The sequence below is a fragment of the Corvus brachyrhynchos genome, unplaced genomic scaffold, assembly GCF_000691975.1.
Source record: "Corvus brachyrhynchos isolate BGI_N302 unplaced genomic scaffold, ASM69197v1 scaffold114, whole genome shotgun sequence".
Taxonomy (NCBI): Eukaryota; Metazoa; Chordata; class Aves; order Passeriformes; family Corvidae; genus Corvus; species Corvus brachyrhynchos.
In genome coordinates, this window is record NW_008238337.1 from 8,946,744 (window position 1) to 8,962,401 (window position 15,658).

A 15,658-nucleotide genomic window follows, 5' to 3' on the forward strand; every position below is an offset into this window, starting at 1 on the left:
GGGGGGGGGAAAGGCTTTTGTTCTGTATCTTGCATTTCTGTACTCCAAAAGCCTTGATACCAACAGAAGTATTTGCAGTATTATCAGGTAATCGTAAACATCACCTGATCTAAGTGGTGCTTCTTTGCAAGGAGAAAAGTTGTTTAATTTGAGGGTCATAAAGGGTGCAGCTGACTGCCAAGGGAAGTTGCGCAGCCGCTCTCCTCAGAGGTTTTTATGACCAGATTAGAGAAAACCCTGAGCAAGCTGTTGGGACCTCATGGCTGACCCTGCTTTGGTCAGAGATTGAGCTGGAGACCTCCTCAGGTCTCTTCCAGTCGTAACTTCCGTGTGGACCCTGCCAGCTGAGCCATGTGTAGGGTGGAGGGGACAGGCCATGCTCCCTGAGCAGTCATTCCAGCTGCCAGGTCCCAGTACTGTTTTCTCTCTCTGGTTTTGGCACCTGCCCTTAGGTCAGTGGGCAAAAGGCAGCTAAGCTTGCCTTGCTGGGCAGAGATCAGGATACTGCTAGGACAGTGGAAGTACTATTGCCTGGCCCTTTTGAAATCCTGGCCTGTTAAAAGTGTCCTTCAGGTTTGGTCTACAAAAGATCCAGCTTTTCCTAATACCAGAAAAGAGGAAGGGAGCCTGCAGCAGGCTCTGGCAGTGAAGATTAAGCTTCTCAGACCACTTGCTTTCCTCTGTCTTGGAGAGAATGCTTGAAAGCGTGTCAGTTCCATAAAATACCTAAAACTCACCTTGACAGTTTTGAGCTGAAAATCATCCCTGTGTCCCTGGAGACCATCCATTATCTTCCTCACTCCCTGGAGATACCTTTTTGAAGTTCTTTAATGTGAAGGCCTGGATTTTAACTGGTGGTCTGCTTATGTTCGTAAATCACTTAATGCAACAAATGAAGCTGGATTCCATGGATATTGATGTGCCTTTCTGTTCTAGGCCAGACTTGTGTTGATATCAAAGACAACATTGTCGATGAAGGCTACTATTTCACTCCTAAAGGGAATGATCCCTGTTTGAGCTGCACGTGTCACAACGGTGAACCTGAGATGTGTGTGGCTGCTCTGTGTGAGCGGCCCCAGGGGTGTCAGCAGTATCGCAAGGACCCCAAGGAGTGCTGCAAATTTACCTGTTTAGACCCAGGTAAGACTCTACTGCTACAGTTTTGTCAGTAAGAATTAGCTGAGTGCTCAACTTGGGTATCTTTGGGTATAGCTTTGTTTGAAACAATACATCCTTGCAGTGCCTCTGCATTGCTGGGTACAACCACCCTGTGGGGAAAGGTCTCAAATCATGGGAAAGGAAACACTTGAGACTGTGGCTGGTAAAAATGAGTTATCCCTGATGCTACTTAGAAAGGAGAAGCAGTAATTTATTTTCAATATGGAGAGGGACAGTACTGTGGGTTTTTAGTAGAGCATCTGGTACATTTCCTTTGTCATGTTTAGTTGTCATGAAAACAAAACACTTTTCTCTTGAGCACTAATTAAGCATCTTTTTCTGGTCATGAGCATATTTATGTGTGTGGAAGTTTGCATTCAGGGATCACGTGGGAAGCAGAGTTTTTAAATTATATAGAGTTTCAATAATAATCAGGACTTACAACCTTGCCTACTGGATTTGGCCTATCAGTGCAGGTTTTTGTTTTGGATCGATAAAGCCAATAAAGTTGACTTCAAACTGTTTGTCAGTTACTGTTTTGGGGTACAGATTTTGGGGGGGTTATTTATATATATCTATATCTATTTATATATATATATAGTCTTGTGAAAAGAAATGTAGCTTACTTGGAGTTTACTGTGAGGATGGTCAAATACTGGAGCTAATTGTTTGTGGAATCTCCTTCTGTGGGGATATTCAGTGCCTGATTGGACTGTGTCCTGCACAACCTGCTCTAGCTGATGCTGCTTGAACAGGGGTTGGACTAGGTGATCTCAGGATGTTCCCTTTAACCTCAACCATTCTCTGTGACACTGGGGTTTTTTGATATTTTAAAAGAACCTGATCTTATCTGAGTGCATTAAGAAACTATTGTTCTGAACTCCTGCGGATAGAAGGTCAACTCTTCCTATCAGAGGCTTGTATATTGTTACAAATAAAGGGGGTGCTTATTGACTTCCAAACTTGCAGTCTTATTGGTCTTAACTAGAGAAGTTAGTCATTAAAGGCCACTGGCTCTCCTTGTGTCACATTTATTCTGAGGGTTAAGCTTAACAGATGTTCGCAGCTAGTGTGGCAAGTCTGTTGGTGAAAGAGTGGGGAAAAAGCGGGAGTCTTCCTCCCACTTTTATCAGCTAAGACTTAGGCTTCACTTTTTTTATCTTCAGGAACAGTGTCAGCAAAGCATCATCCAGCAGACAGGATAAGATGACCTGGGATAACCTTGTCGTGTTCTTTAATCCTTGCTTATTGCTGTGGGTCTTAACTATTTCATGAATGCTGATTTGAAGAGTGTATTTTACCACATCCTTTCTCATCCTTAAGCTCTTCTTCTGTACTGATGCTAAATGAGACTGTTTCATGGTACTCTTGCTTGAATTGTTCTGGTGTTTTTTTTAGTAACTCAGTTTTTGAGAGAGGAATTATCAAGCAGTCATCCAACTTCTTTCATCATGAAGTTACTTCAGCTAGTGATAAACACTGAAAATTTTAAATTAAACATTTCAGTTTTCCTTCTGGGTGGTAACAAATGACTATTCCAGATGACAAAAATTAATGAATTACTTTCTTTAATCAGCATGTATTTATCTTTGTCCAATTCTTTCATATATCTTCCCTAAGCTCTGTTGCAAAGGAAAGAAAACAGTTTACTAATCAACAGTAAGTAAATTAATCACCCAAGGAGGGACCTGGGGGAAATAAATCCTGCTGTTGGGTTGGCAGGTAATCAGCTCTTGCAGCGTGAGTGGGTGAGCAGTGATTACAAGTGGTAACAAATATTACTCGAGGACTCGGTAGTAGGGGGAATTTTCAGTGGTAGGAGTGAGCTGAGCAGTGACAGCTATACTCCCTTAAAAGATGCTTCTCCTCATTTAGCTAATGATAAATAGCAGAGGAATATTTTGAAACCAAGGTAGTCTGTCTATTGCTGCTCCATGGTTGTGGTAGAAAATAATTTTTCTGTTGTGGCTCTTGTTTAGATAGATCTGCAACTGTGAAAAAGTAGTAGAAGAAATAAAATACTTGAAAAGAACTGATGTGCAGAAGCTTTTCTAGTGACTAAACTAGTGCGGTTACAGGGCACTACTATACTGAGTGTAAAAACAAGTTTTCTGAAATAATTTGTTCTGGTTTTTTGTGGGCTTCAGGTGTCCTTGGTGGTCTCAATCCCACCCTGTAGTCCATGCCCACTTCCTGCCACTCATTCTTGTACCTGCACTGTACTGTGATGTGGTTCTTTCTCACAGAAAAGTGCTGCCCTATCTTCACCTAGCCCCCCTTCTCCAGACAAATCTTGTTCTTTCTCATGGCATGTTAATACCAATAGTCCTTGGTTATTACTAACAATTCTCGTCTGTTATTACTAACAGGCCTTGATTGGCTCCACAGCTGCCTGGTTATCAGTGTTGGAGGCATACACATGAGCCCCTTATCTGGGAATTGAGAGATCAAAAGGATCTCACTTTGGACTGCTGTTCATAGGGTCAAAAGAGAATGGGCTCTAGTCATAGTAATTTTTCATCCTGGGCACAGTTTGAGTCAGTAACTTTCTTTGAAGGTTCAATAACAAAAATACCGCTCCACTTGGGTTATTATTCAGGCAAGAAAAATAAGGTTCCAAGGCTGTTCATTAAAAAACAGGTGTTCATTAGACACCTGTTAGTTCCTGGGAACAGACAGTGTTTCTGGTAAGCTCAAGAGGACTTAGTCCAAGTGCAGTTTGTCAAGGCTGAGGTCTAATGAGCATTTCTCAGTTAATAGTGCAGCCTGCAGAGGGGGAATGCACCACCAGAATCCATCCCACGACAAAAGTCAGCTTCTCTGGGTCCCTACGCTGATGTGTGTATTTTACTAAAGTCACTTTAGTGTTACCGACAGCCTTGAGTAATCTACAGTGGTCATGGAGTCAGCATTGCCATAAGATGGAGGAGGAGCAGGGGCAGGTCTGTGGTGTTCAGGAGGGTGTGCTGGTTGGGAGGTGTGGGACTGCATCGGTTGAAGTTGAACTATCTGTCAGCGGTAGTTGCTAAAAGGTTTGACAGCACCCAGGCTTTTGTGCTGCACAGCCGGATCTGAGAGGGTGTAATGTTCGAGCTTTATGCACAGTGCACTATTAAATGAATTTCTTGTTGCCAAGAAAGCGTTACATAATAAATGCCAGCCTGTTAGCCATGTGCTGCAACAATATAAATTAGGTGGATTTTTCTGTTACTAGCATGGGTAGCAAACTAGTACTTAAAATTTTTGTGAGGCTTTTAGCCTTCTCTTATAAGGAATCTTTGATGAAACTTCAGTTGCTCTTAGTGAAAGGAAAAGTATGGAGGGAGCTCTTGGAACTGGGGTGGGTGTGGGAAAGGAGAGGTGGCCAGGATCTGATTCCTCTGAAAAGTGGCCCTGCAGTGGCTGGGAAGAGGGGCCATACCTGCTAGTGCTTGTGTCCTGCAGCAGCAGGTGACCAGGTTGTGAGGCCACCTCATCTGTTTCTTGCCTTCCACTAACCTGGGTATATTTCTCATTCAGAACTCTTTAATGGAAAGTTGGTGCAAAGAACAGAGTATATCATCTTTAGGTCATTTTTCTTTGTGTGGAGTTACCTGTGTGTGCATGTGCTACTTAGGCATAACCAAGTGTGATTAGTTGAATTGTGAAAAATTAATACCTCTTGTGCCTGGTATTGGGAGTACAGTGGTAATTTGCTCACAACAGCCTTCTCAGTGTGGATCTGGTCAGCAGTGGGATAGAGCTCTCCAAGTTCTAAGCTCCTGAGTCTGTTTTTTGTTCTGCCACTTGCTTTTGGGATGACTCTAGGAAAAGGTTTAATTCCCATTCACCTTAAACTCTTCAGTTCCTGAGTGATGATTACCGTGTTTCTATCACTTAGTGGTGCTAACCAATGTACTGATGACATGTGGCATTCAGATAACCACATCTGGGTGACAGTGACAGTGTTTAGAGATTTTTTTTTTTAGTGGAAATGGAAGGGTTAAGATGTCCAGAAGTTACATAGTGTATAGATATGCCAGTTCTCAAGCCTTTTCCTCTTTAGTATAACATCATCAGCTATGCCAGGGAAACATTAGTGGATGTGCAAAATGCCGTTAACCTTCCTTTTTTCCAATTTTTGTGCCCAAAGCTTTCAACGTTTTACCCCTTTTCCTGAGGAAGATATTCTTAGAAACTTCCAGATCTTCTTGCAGTAAAAAGATAAATCACCTGATGATTCATGATTTTCTTATATATTTGAAATATGGAGAAGTGTTAAACCAGGCTAATGAGTCTCCACTCTGCGTTTATCTCTCCGTTACTGACAGAAGAACATCAAGAAAAATGAATCTTGAACAAAAATAACAGGCTGTTTTTATATGTTTTATGTAACAGATGGCAACAGCCTGTTTGACTCAATGGCCGGTGGAATGCGTCTGATTGTGAGCTGCATCTCCTCCTTCCTCATCCTCTCTCTGCTGCTCTTCATGGTCCACCGGCTGCGCCAGAGGCGGAGAGAGCGCATAGAGTCTTTGATTGGAGCAAACTGTGAGTATCTACTCTCACCTTGTGCTTATTATTGACACGTTTATGTATGTAAAGGTGAGAAATGTCATCGTCTTGCTTGACTGTGCCTGTGTCTTGGTGGGTTCTTCAAACTTGGAACTTTTTAGTGGATAACGGAAAAATATTGTTGTTTGTATGTGGTCCAAATCTGAAATATATTCTGTGTGAACAACGTCCAGAGTTTGGAGAGGTTAGAGTCAAATTTAGATGTGATGCAGGACAAACAGACTGGGAGCAGGTGGGCCTGGGTATTGTTGTGTAACTGCAGCAAGTTGACTTGTATAGGTTACGTAGACTTTTCTACGTCTTCAGGAGACATGAGTTCCTGGGGTGTGAAAAGTGGAAAAAGGTGTTGAGATCTGACTTTATCCCATGCTGTCGTCTTCAGTTTAAGTCACTTACTCCTTTTCCTTCTCTTGAAACAGTGCACCATTTCAACTTGGGCCGCAGGATGCCTGGTTTTGATTATGGTCCCGATGGTTTTGGAACTGGCCTTACTCCGCTGCATCTTTCAGACGATGGGGAAGGTGGAGCATTTCATTTCCACGATCCACCTCCACCCTATACTGCTTACAAGTACCCAGATATTCAACATCCCGATGACCCACCTCCTCCTTATGAGGCTTCTGTAAATCCAGACAGCATCCTTTGTTCCATTCCAGGTATGCAGGCAATAATTTCTCTTTTCTCCCACTTTTTCACTTTGGCTAGAGGATGGATTTTTTTTTTTTTAAAGCTGTAATCATGTGTTTTAGTAATTGTGATGACAAAATACATTTTACCAAAAAATCTCCAATTTTTGTGAGGGAGAAGTCTTTTGTTAAAATGTATCATTGAGCTTGATTTTTCTCAAAGGTTCTTTGAATCACCTAAATTAGAAGTGGAGTCCAATCTGTAAGCACTTTACCTCTTAAACCTTACCTATTTTTGAGCCTTACCTTGGATGGGTTAGCTGGTTACCTTTTTTCTACCATGCTGAGACCATTTTTGGCCTTTTGAAGACAGGCTGATAGAGTTTGGTATTAAGAAGTAGAACAAATGTCAAGTACAAGAGATTTTGGATAAAATGTATCCAGCCTCTTCTCTTCTCCCTGCTTCCCCCACCCACACCCCCCAAAAATTGACCAAAAATACCACTTTCTAATGATTCACCCAGTGCTCTTCAGTTTTGCAGCTGTGATATTCACATACTCTAGAAATCATTCCAATTTGGGATTTTATAGCAGCATATTTCACAAGATAAGTGAGCCTGATTAGTGCAAGCATCTTATTTATACGTCAAAGTTTTATTTTTGTTACACAATTTTCCTCTTTTGCAGTCTCATCTTGTTGTGCATTACCACAAAACCAGGAAAATACAGATTGTAAACCTGTTTGGGAACATGAAATGATAAATTTCTCATTCTGATTCTGCTTGTTTTTTGTCCTTTGCAGATGGAGTTCTTTCTCAGACTGTGCAGAGCAGTCCTCCATCACTAGGAAACTGTGATGTATCCCCACAGCTTACAGAGGGATCACTTCCTCCCTCAGTTGGTCCTTCTCCAGTGGAGCTGGAAGACTCTGCTGACAGCAGCACCTTTCTTGTCCCTCCTGACACACCCATAAACGAAAATACCCCAGCAGAAACTTTGACAGGCAGCCGTCACAGCCACTGTTCCCTCAACACCATTGTATAAAGGAGTGAAACGCCCAGCACCAGTCAGAGAGTTTTAGCAACTGTTTGCACAGACAAACACTAAGCCATGGCTTGAACTTCAGAAGGAATCTCCACTTTGTTTTTCAAACACTGCTTTTATGTTCTAGATTAGGATCGTGCCTCTTGTTTTTTGGCTGTCGTTATTCATTCACTAATCAATTTGTCCTGTAAATATGGATTGTATAAGTGCTCTTTTTTTCCATTGGCTGTGGAAAGGAGAGCAGAGAATTCCTTTGACTTCTAAGGAGGTGAAAAGTATGGGTAGTTTGGGTTGGTTTGTTTTTTTTTTTTTCTTAACCTGAGAGGAATCAAAATCTACATCAGAAAAAAGCTGCTTGGATTTGGCTGGATACCACTGGACCCAGGAAACAGACAATGGAAAAGGAGGGTAGGGGCAATCACTGTTCAAGCAGAGAAGATGGAGCTGCAGGGGAGGGGGCTGGGGGCCTGTTTTATGGAGTGGGACACATGCCAGCAAGAGTTACACTGTGTAAAATACTTGGGGTTTTGATCTGCCTTGACCAGAGGAACTGGAGGAGGAATGGTCTACGCAATATGTGACAAGTACTGAGAAGACCGGGACTTGCAATTACAATTATTTGTTGTTGGTAGCTGCAAAATCCCCTATTGTTGGATAAATTTCTGGCCCACAAAGAAAACTGGGTCTGTGTGATGTCCCTTTGGTAGAACCCTCACATGTGTTAGGAAGTACTTTAGGGAAGAGATGGGGAGCAATTAACTTGGATGCAGTCTGAGTTCACTGTATGAAGCCCCTGTTTGTTCTAATCCCATAAGGAAGATTGAGGTATTTTCTTGCTAGTTTAACTTCTTTATAGTGAACAGTTGCACAAAACTGGCCTGGATCAAAGACCACTGTTCTTGTTTTTCTTATTGCATGCTATATTTAGCATGTGTGTTCCCTCCCCTTCATTTCACTTCTTTAACCACTTAAAAATGGTGATCAACATGTACCTATACGTGATGTTTAATTCTAATTGGACACTCATTCCTTATCTCAGTCCCATAAATAGCCAACCCTGCTCTAGATATTTCCCCTGTGTCCCCCAGACCATTTATCCAGGTCTCATGAGGGGTTGTAATGAGGTTAGTGTACTTAAATCAATAAAGCAGTTTGCTTCAGTCTGATATGTCATCTTAAATTTTGCCCTCATATTGAACTCTTTAAGCTAAGTTAATTTACAGATGGCAAAGATTCATTTAATCCCTCACGAAACCCGAAGTTAAGCACTGTTGGTTTTGGTAATGAGTGCAAAATAACCTTGACAGGCAATTTTAAATTTAAGTTTGGATTTCAGTGTACAAATAATTTACCCTTTTCCTCCATCCTCCCATTGCCTCTGCTTCTCCTTGACTTACTGTAACAGTCAGCAGATGAGATGAATTTTAAGGAATTTGTAAAGAATGTCTCTTGTGAGTGGTCTCCTGTTACCTTATGAAGGGTACAAGCCTAGAGGGACAGGAAGAAAACACTGCATGGGGGTGTGTATGTGATCTATTTTTCTAGTAATGATGAGAAATCATACTTGTATGACAAATCCTAACCCACTGTTGTGGTTTCCCAGTGAATCTTTCCCCATGGAATATGCTGCTACTTTATATTCCCTGTCTTGCCTATAGGCTTATACTGTACTTGGGGATTGGTCTTGACAATTCAACTCGTTTTGCACAGAAAACTGTGAGTTTTGCTATTGAGGTTGTATCTGGTGTCTCGACATGCAGACACTCGCAAACAGCCCTGACTCCACCGGAGAGTGTGAATCACAGTTCTGGGGAGCGCTGCTGGCACACGAGTGGGAGGAAGCACTGTTAGGAAGCCTCTCTGCCTGGAGCCGTTCACCGCCCCATCCTGCTCTCTGCTGTGCCTGGCCCCAACAGCAGTGGTATGAAACGAGAGGAGCAGCTCTGCACCCTGTGGCATCTCTGACCAAGTCCTCCTCCGAGTTCCAAGTCCTGGTCTAATGAAGTGGATGGATAGTAGTAGTCAGAACCATGCGTACAAATTATTGAGCATTTCTGAAGTATGAAAATAAAGCGGGTTTTGTGCGTTTTTGAGCACATTCATACGTTTTATACATTGTATGTACTGATTTTTCTTTAGTTTTATAGGTACGAATGCGTGTGTGTGTGCGTGTGTTTCTGGGTGGTGATATATATATATATCACATATATATATCTCTCTCTATACATACTGTAGACAGTAACCTTTGTGCTGCGTCCAGCTAGGTGAAGCTAAGCACTGAGATAGAAACTAGGCTCTAGGGTTAATACTTCTCTCGAGCTGGCTACACTCTGTTGTAGGGCAGGCTGTGATAGTGTACACTTAAATAGGATGCAAAGTCTATGCTACTACAATCTGTTCCTGAAAAATATTTTGTTAGCAGTGCAAAATAGAAAATTTCCAATTTCTTTTGAAGCCAGATGGAATATTTGTTCATTGTAGTATCCTAGCGCAATAACAAAAGGCCTTTGGGCTTGGTTCAGTCTCTGAAGCTGTGTTTTGTGGCTAAGGTGAACAGATACCTTACCTCACACTTCACCTAACAGTGCAGGAATCTGTTCGATATTTTTGTATTTTACTTTTGGTTCTGTGGTTAATTTTATTTGCAAATAAGCTCTGTTACAACTGGCAACTTCATTGTGGCTCCTGGTTGTAGCTATTCCAGATGGAGGCTTCTTTGTAGAAGCCTCAGTGTGATATTTTCCCCATTGCTTCTGAGCCTTTCCCACCGGTATATTGGCAGGAGGCTGCTATTTTCTCTGTTTTCTCCTATCCTTGTTCATCTTAACTGTAAACAAGGGAAATTCTGCCTTGAATGGAGCAGCTCACTAAGTACAGCTCGTTTACCTCTCGGTGAGCTTCTAATTTGGCAATAAAATTGTCTTTTTTTTTTTTTCCCTTTTCAATGTAGCTTGTTCACATTGAGTACTTTCTCCTGCAGTAAGAGCCTTTGTAGCAGAAAATGTCCTAACTACTCAGACCTCTGGACCAACTGGGGAAGAGTTAAGTTTTCTTGACAGCAGTGGACTCCTCAGCAAACCTTCCTTGCCCTTGGCAAGGTGACTGGTGGGCAGTTTGTCCTGAGTGCCAATTACAGAGGGTTGGTGCTTGCCCAAGGAAAACCTCTCTGGTTTGATTGCCATTAGATTGATGAGATGTTTGGAGTTACTCCCTGCATTGATTTTTCCCCACTGCCGTTCACATCTCTGGATGTTTTTCTTAACAACTGATGCATCCTAAGTGTCCCTGCAGCCCCAGCTGGAAGATGGCATTGCCACATGGTTTCCAGCAGCACGTGTGAGCCCAGGGTGTGTTTTTCTCGGGATGTCCTTGACCGCAGTCATCGTAAAGTCCCAGTGCCTGGTTCTGTGCAGGGCTGGTCTTGTCCTGGCTGATTTGGCGTCAGACAAAGCTGCTCCTCAGCTTCCCCGTACTGTGGTGCCATATTGAGGTCTCCGCTGTTCCCTAAGAGCAGCCCCAGACACTCTGGTTTGTAAGTGATGCCCATCCACAGTCTCACAGCAGCCTCTGGCTCTGTCCTAGGTGAGTTGTAGAGGTAAAATGTTACAGGGGTGCTGGGTTTTGTTGTGGTAGATCAGCACTGTCATTCAGGTGTAAAAGGGGCTTGTCTGTGTGATGTTCAGTCCTGTGTAGTTGGAGCCCCAGACTGTTCCTTTAGCCATGCACAGCAGGACACTGATCTAGAAGAATGAAGTAGGTGGACGTTTTTTTCTGAAGGCTGAATCTTGCAGTTGGTGGGTGCTCTGCCTCCACAGGTGTCATGGGGTGATGGCCTGTTTCAGTACTTGGGAAGAAAATGGTTTTTGTGACCAGAAATTATTACCATTCTTTTCCCATCTCATGTTAAATAAATTTGAAGCTGGTACTTAAAGATGTTTTTATCTTTCAGATGTGACTTCTCAGTGGCAAAACACTGATGTTTTTAACGTTGCCTCGTACAATCCATAACGTGCATCTCCTTTTTTCAGTTGCTGAAACGTCTTTTTTCTCCCTAGCTAAGAACATGTAATATGCAGAAATTTCTTTTAAATTTCCCTTGCAAGTTGGGAGCTGGACCGTAAAATTAGAGCAGTTGCGTGTAGAGGAGGTGAATCAAAGTTAGTATGTTTGCTTCTGATGTTCCCCAGTCCCAAGTGAAATAGGTGTTTCCTTGGAATAGATGCTTTTGGTGATGAAGATGCGCTTCCCCCTAACAACAGTCAGCGTTGCCTGCCTGCTGCAGTACCACATAGCTTTAATTTTCTAGTATGTGCCCCTTGAGTGTTGAGTGGGTCAGGGTTGATGGCAGCAGAGGTGGCTGTGCTGCACCATCCCTGTGTGTTGGGCTGAGGGCGCCTGGGAGGCTGCGAGAGAATGAGACACTGCTTTTTACGTTCCTCTGGAAAATCATTTTAGCCAGCACTGCACTTGCAGGCTTCTCCTATGTAGTTGGTTTGTGACTGGACTTAACTGTGGCAGTGTATAAAAGATTTTGATATTCTGTGAAATACCATGTAGAATTTAAATTTGATACTATAATAATTGAGTCCCTGTGACACTGGTTTTTGTTTTAACTTCGTTGGGGTTGGCACTAATCTTTTTTTTTTTTTTTTCAAGATGCTGTGAGAAACATTTCATCCAAATGCCAAATAAATTGTGTTCTGTAAGAGAAATGTTGTGTCCCAGTGTCTTCTGATTTCTGCGTCGATGTGGTTCCCCAGTGTTGCGAAGGAGGGTTTTCTTAAATCACACTTCTGAGCTATGATCTTGCAAAGGGATCAATAGATGCATTTAACTTTGAGCAGGTAGGCTGCCAGAGTTCCTGTGGGTACCGATTCCAGTGGGATTTTACCTGTGTTAGTGCAATTTTAGGAAAGTCTTGGGTTTACACCCAAGACAATGGAGGGCAGCATATTACTGCTGCTCACTCCAAACCCATGGGACGCTGCTGAGTCCAGGGGCAGGGGCTTCCGCAGAAGGAGAGGGTGCTCCAGACTCCCAGCTCCGTGTTGTTCCCCGAGCCGCCGGGCTCGCAGTGCTTGCTGTGAGTGCCGGGCCGTGCCCCGCTCGCGGCCGCAGGGTGCGTTCATTGCTCAAAGGCGTCCCGGGGGCCCTGCCACTGCCGGCCCGGGGAGGGCTCCCCCGTCCCTGTGCCTGCAGAGGGCAGCTGCCGCCGCAGCCGCCTCCGCGGCCCTGAACAGCGTAGCTCCAGAGCTGCATCGCGGCTCCAGCCCGGCGATGTTGGCTCGACTGAGAGCGATGGGACGCGGCCCTTCCCGCTCTGCTGCTCTTGCGGGGACGAGCATCTCTCTCTCCGTAGCGCCTGTCTGGTGTCGCGAGCTCTTTGGAGGGGCTCAAGTCTGCCCTGGACCCCCCCGTGGGGCTCTGCTGGTGCCGGGAGATCCTGTGCAGATACACCTTGCCCTTGACTCCTGCCCCTTGCCTGGGGACGGGACAGTTCCCGTAGGGAGCAGCGTGGATTGTCCGAAGCACAGCCACGGCTCTCGGGGCTCCCCTCCGTGCCCCGGGGACACACGTGTGGGAGGCAGCTGTCTGTGTTGGCCCTCGGGTGCTGTGGCACGACATTGCTGGGCAGCCTCCTGCTGTAAGCTCTTAGCAGCTTAAAATGCGTTTTTCTGAGAGGGTGATGAGCAGCTGTGCCCAGCACGGCGTGTCCGGGGCACTCAGCCCCTGGGAGAGAGCCAGGGCGGGGGAGCGTGTCAGACACGCGCCGGGGCCGTGTGCTGGCAGTGACCCCGGGGGTGCCAGGCCCTGGGGGGGGAGATGTCGCTGACCCCGGCGGCGGTGGGAGCGTGGGATGAATGAAGGGGCTGTGCAGCGGCGTGCGGCCGGAGCGCATCTGCCGGCCACAGTGCCTCCTTTGTGCCGGCGCCGGAGCCGGCTCCTGCTGCGCTCCCTGCCCCGCTCCCGGCCTTCTTCCTGGGCTAGCACCAGCTTATTATGGGGATCAAAGATCAGAGTATTTACTGCCTGTGAACTTTGCCTCCTGGATGCCCGCATCTCTTCGTGCACTCATCCCTGGGTGATGTGAACCACACTCTGGCGGCTCAAGTCTTGGTCTTGTCACTGTTCCTGTCAGCCCGGGTCCCCGGCCAGGCTCCCTCGTGGCAGTGCAGGATTTACCTCCAGGAGCTGTTGGCAGCTCTGCCGTGTGCTGGCGCAGGGCTAGCTGACGGTGCACGTGGTGGGGGTTCCCACCAGGGAGTCACCGTGCCCACGACCAGTCGATGGCTGCAGCTTAAGTAACTATTTTTATCTTTCGCTGGTATTTTTCCCCTTATCACGGCTCTTGCCCTTGGTGCTGTGACTATGCGTGTCTGCGGGGACCTCGCTGCCTCCTGGCTCTGTGGCAGCAGGCTGATGGATGTGGGGTCGCCCTATGAGGACGGCTCAAAGCTGTAGGATCAGCTGTGAGCTCCACCACCACACCACGTCATCAAGGCCGGCAATTTCAAGGCTTGATCCGGTTCCTATAGAAACTGGAGGTTTCCCCCGCCTAGCACGGGTGCCAGCAGCCAGCCATGCACCCTAGGGAGCAGAACAGTGGGGATGGGTGGGAGCAGGGCAGGGCACAGTGCTGCGGTGCTGCCACTGCCTTTCCACATGCCTTGTAGACCCCACTGCTTCCTTGCTCTGCTTCTGCTTCTTTCTGGGGCTGTGCTGAGCCCCACACTCTGCTCTTGCCCCCCTTGCTAAAAATCACCACTAGAGAAGCCTGAAAACCTAAAAAAGTGTCCATGGTGCAGTGAGTCTCATCTTGACCCCAAGAGTCTTGGGCTTCTCCCCACCACCTGGCAATATGGGCAGTCCTGCTGTGGGTGTGTAGGAAGAGGGGTCATTTGGTGGGCTCATGTTTTCAAGGGAGGTCTTGGTACCACGAGTGCTGGAACAGCTCCTCTCTTTCCCGGCAGCAGTCGGCAGCAGGCTGCAGAGCTGGTGCGACCCTCTGTCCCACCTGCCTGCCCTTTGCGGCTCTCTCCGGAAGGATGACCACAGCCCTCTGCAGACTACCTCATCCCTGGAGCAGGGGCCAAGTGTCAGCCATGGCGCAGATCCAGAGCAGGCATGGGGACACCTGTGCTGCCGCCCTCCTCTGTGCCCTGCACTGGGGCCCAAACGTGGCTCGGTGCTGCTCAGGCACTGCCTGGGGCTGGTGCTGCCTGGGGGAGAAGAAGGTGCCCCAAAGAATCACTGCTGGGGATGAGCCCCTTGTAGCACACAGCAGCCAAGCAGCTCTGCTGAGCCAGAGCCCATCCCTGGCCAAGCCGGTAGCAGGAGGCTGCTTCCCGCTGCCTCCTGGGTTTGTTCATCCTGGCAGTGACTCGCCAGTGCTCCCGGCCAGGGCCAAGTGCCGGCGAGGGGAGCTGCAGGCTGGGCCCCTTGGCCTCCTTTCCTCTGCTGCCTGAAGATGGCACGGATATTTTAGGAGAACGTGATAACACCATGCTCCTGAGTTCTCACCCCCTTCCTACCTACCTGCTGAGATCCTGGCTCCTGTGGGACCTGCCTGGACCGGTGCAATGGGATGGCATATGCTCACTCTGTGCTGAGGAGCTGAACAGCTGCACCCACCAGCACGGGATGCCTGCACTGGGCTCGAGTGCTGCTCGGGTGGGTGCCCCAGCACTGCCCCTCTGCACTGGCCAGTCAGTGTCCCATGGCTGTGAGTGTGAGCCAGTGCAGCCTTGTGCCCGCTGGAGAGGAAAGGGCTGAATCCTGCCCCAGCACTGTGTGGCTCCTTGGTGACTGCAGGGACTAGGGGTCCCCTATAGCATGGCTGTGGAGGCTGCCTGGGCCCCGAGGATGGGGCTCCAGGAGGTGCTCGCTGGGCTTTGTCCAGGGAGGGGCCTCTGCTTGCAGGCATGAGCTGGGTTTGGACTGTGGGTCTCCATGGCACCGCCTGCCCATCACCAGGTGGGAACCATCACGCTCAGTCACGGGAGATGCAGGACCCGCTGCTGGCTGGGGAGTTCCCAAAGTTGGGGGGAGGGGATGTGCCACAGCCTGTGTCTGCAAGGAATGGGGAGGGGGTGGGCCAAAGCTGCTGTCCCCAGCCCGTTCCGCCTCCTGGCAGGCCCCTGAAGTCCATCTGTAGTCCCACACACTGTGCGGGGGCGGGATGGGGCACTGCGGGGATGCTGCCGACCTCCAGCTTTGGGGATGGAGAGCGGGATGGTACCAGGCGGGGAGCGCAGCACCCGTGGGCTCCGCCCGCC

At 47.1% G+C, this 15,658-nt stretch overlaps 2 protein-coding genes across 3 annotated transcripts in view; both read left to right on the forward strand.

Annotated features, from left to right (window-relative positions):
• Positions 1-12,094, forward strand: part of DGCR2 (DiGeorge syndrome critical region gene 2) — a 25,186-nt gene extending 13,092 nt beyond the window's left edge. For both annotated transcript variants that reach the window (XM_017734993.1, XM_017734994.1), the window contains exons 6-9: positions 937-1,140; positions 5,536-5,688; positions 6,132-6,368; positions 7,141-12,094. In XM_017734993.1, coding sequence (XP_017590482.1) covers positions 937-1,140; positions 5,536-5,688; positions 6,132-6,368; positions 7,141-7,382 — 836 coding nt within the window. In that variant the 3' untranslated portion in view covers positions 7,383-12,094. The remainder of the gene's footprint in view (positions 1-936; positions 1,141-5,535; positions 5,689-6,131; positions 6,369-7,140) is intronic.
• Positions 12,095-15,304: 3,210 nt separating this feature from the next.
• Positions 15,305-15,658, forward strand: part of LOC103616110 (carbonic anhydrase 15) — a 7,107-nt gene continuing 6,753 nt past the window's right edge. Inside the window, exon 1 of the mRNA XM_017734741.1 lies at positions 15,305-15,420. Coding sequence (XP_017590230.1) covers positions 15,305-15,420 — 116 coding nt within the window. The remainder of the gene's footprint in view (positions 15,421-15,658) is intronic.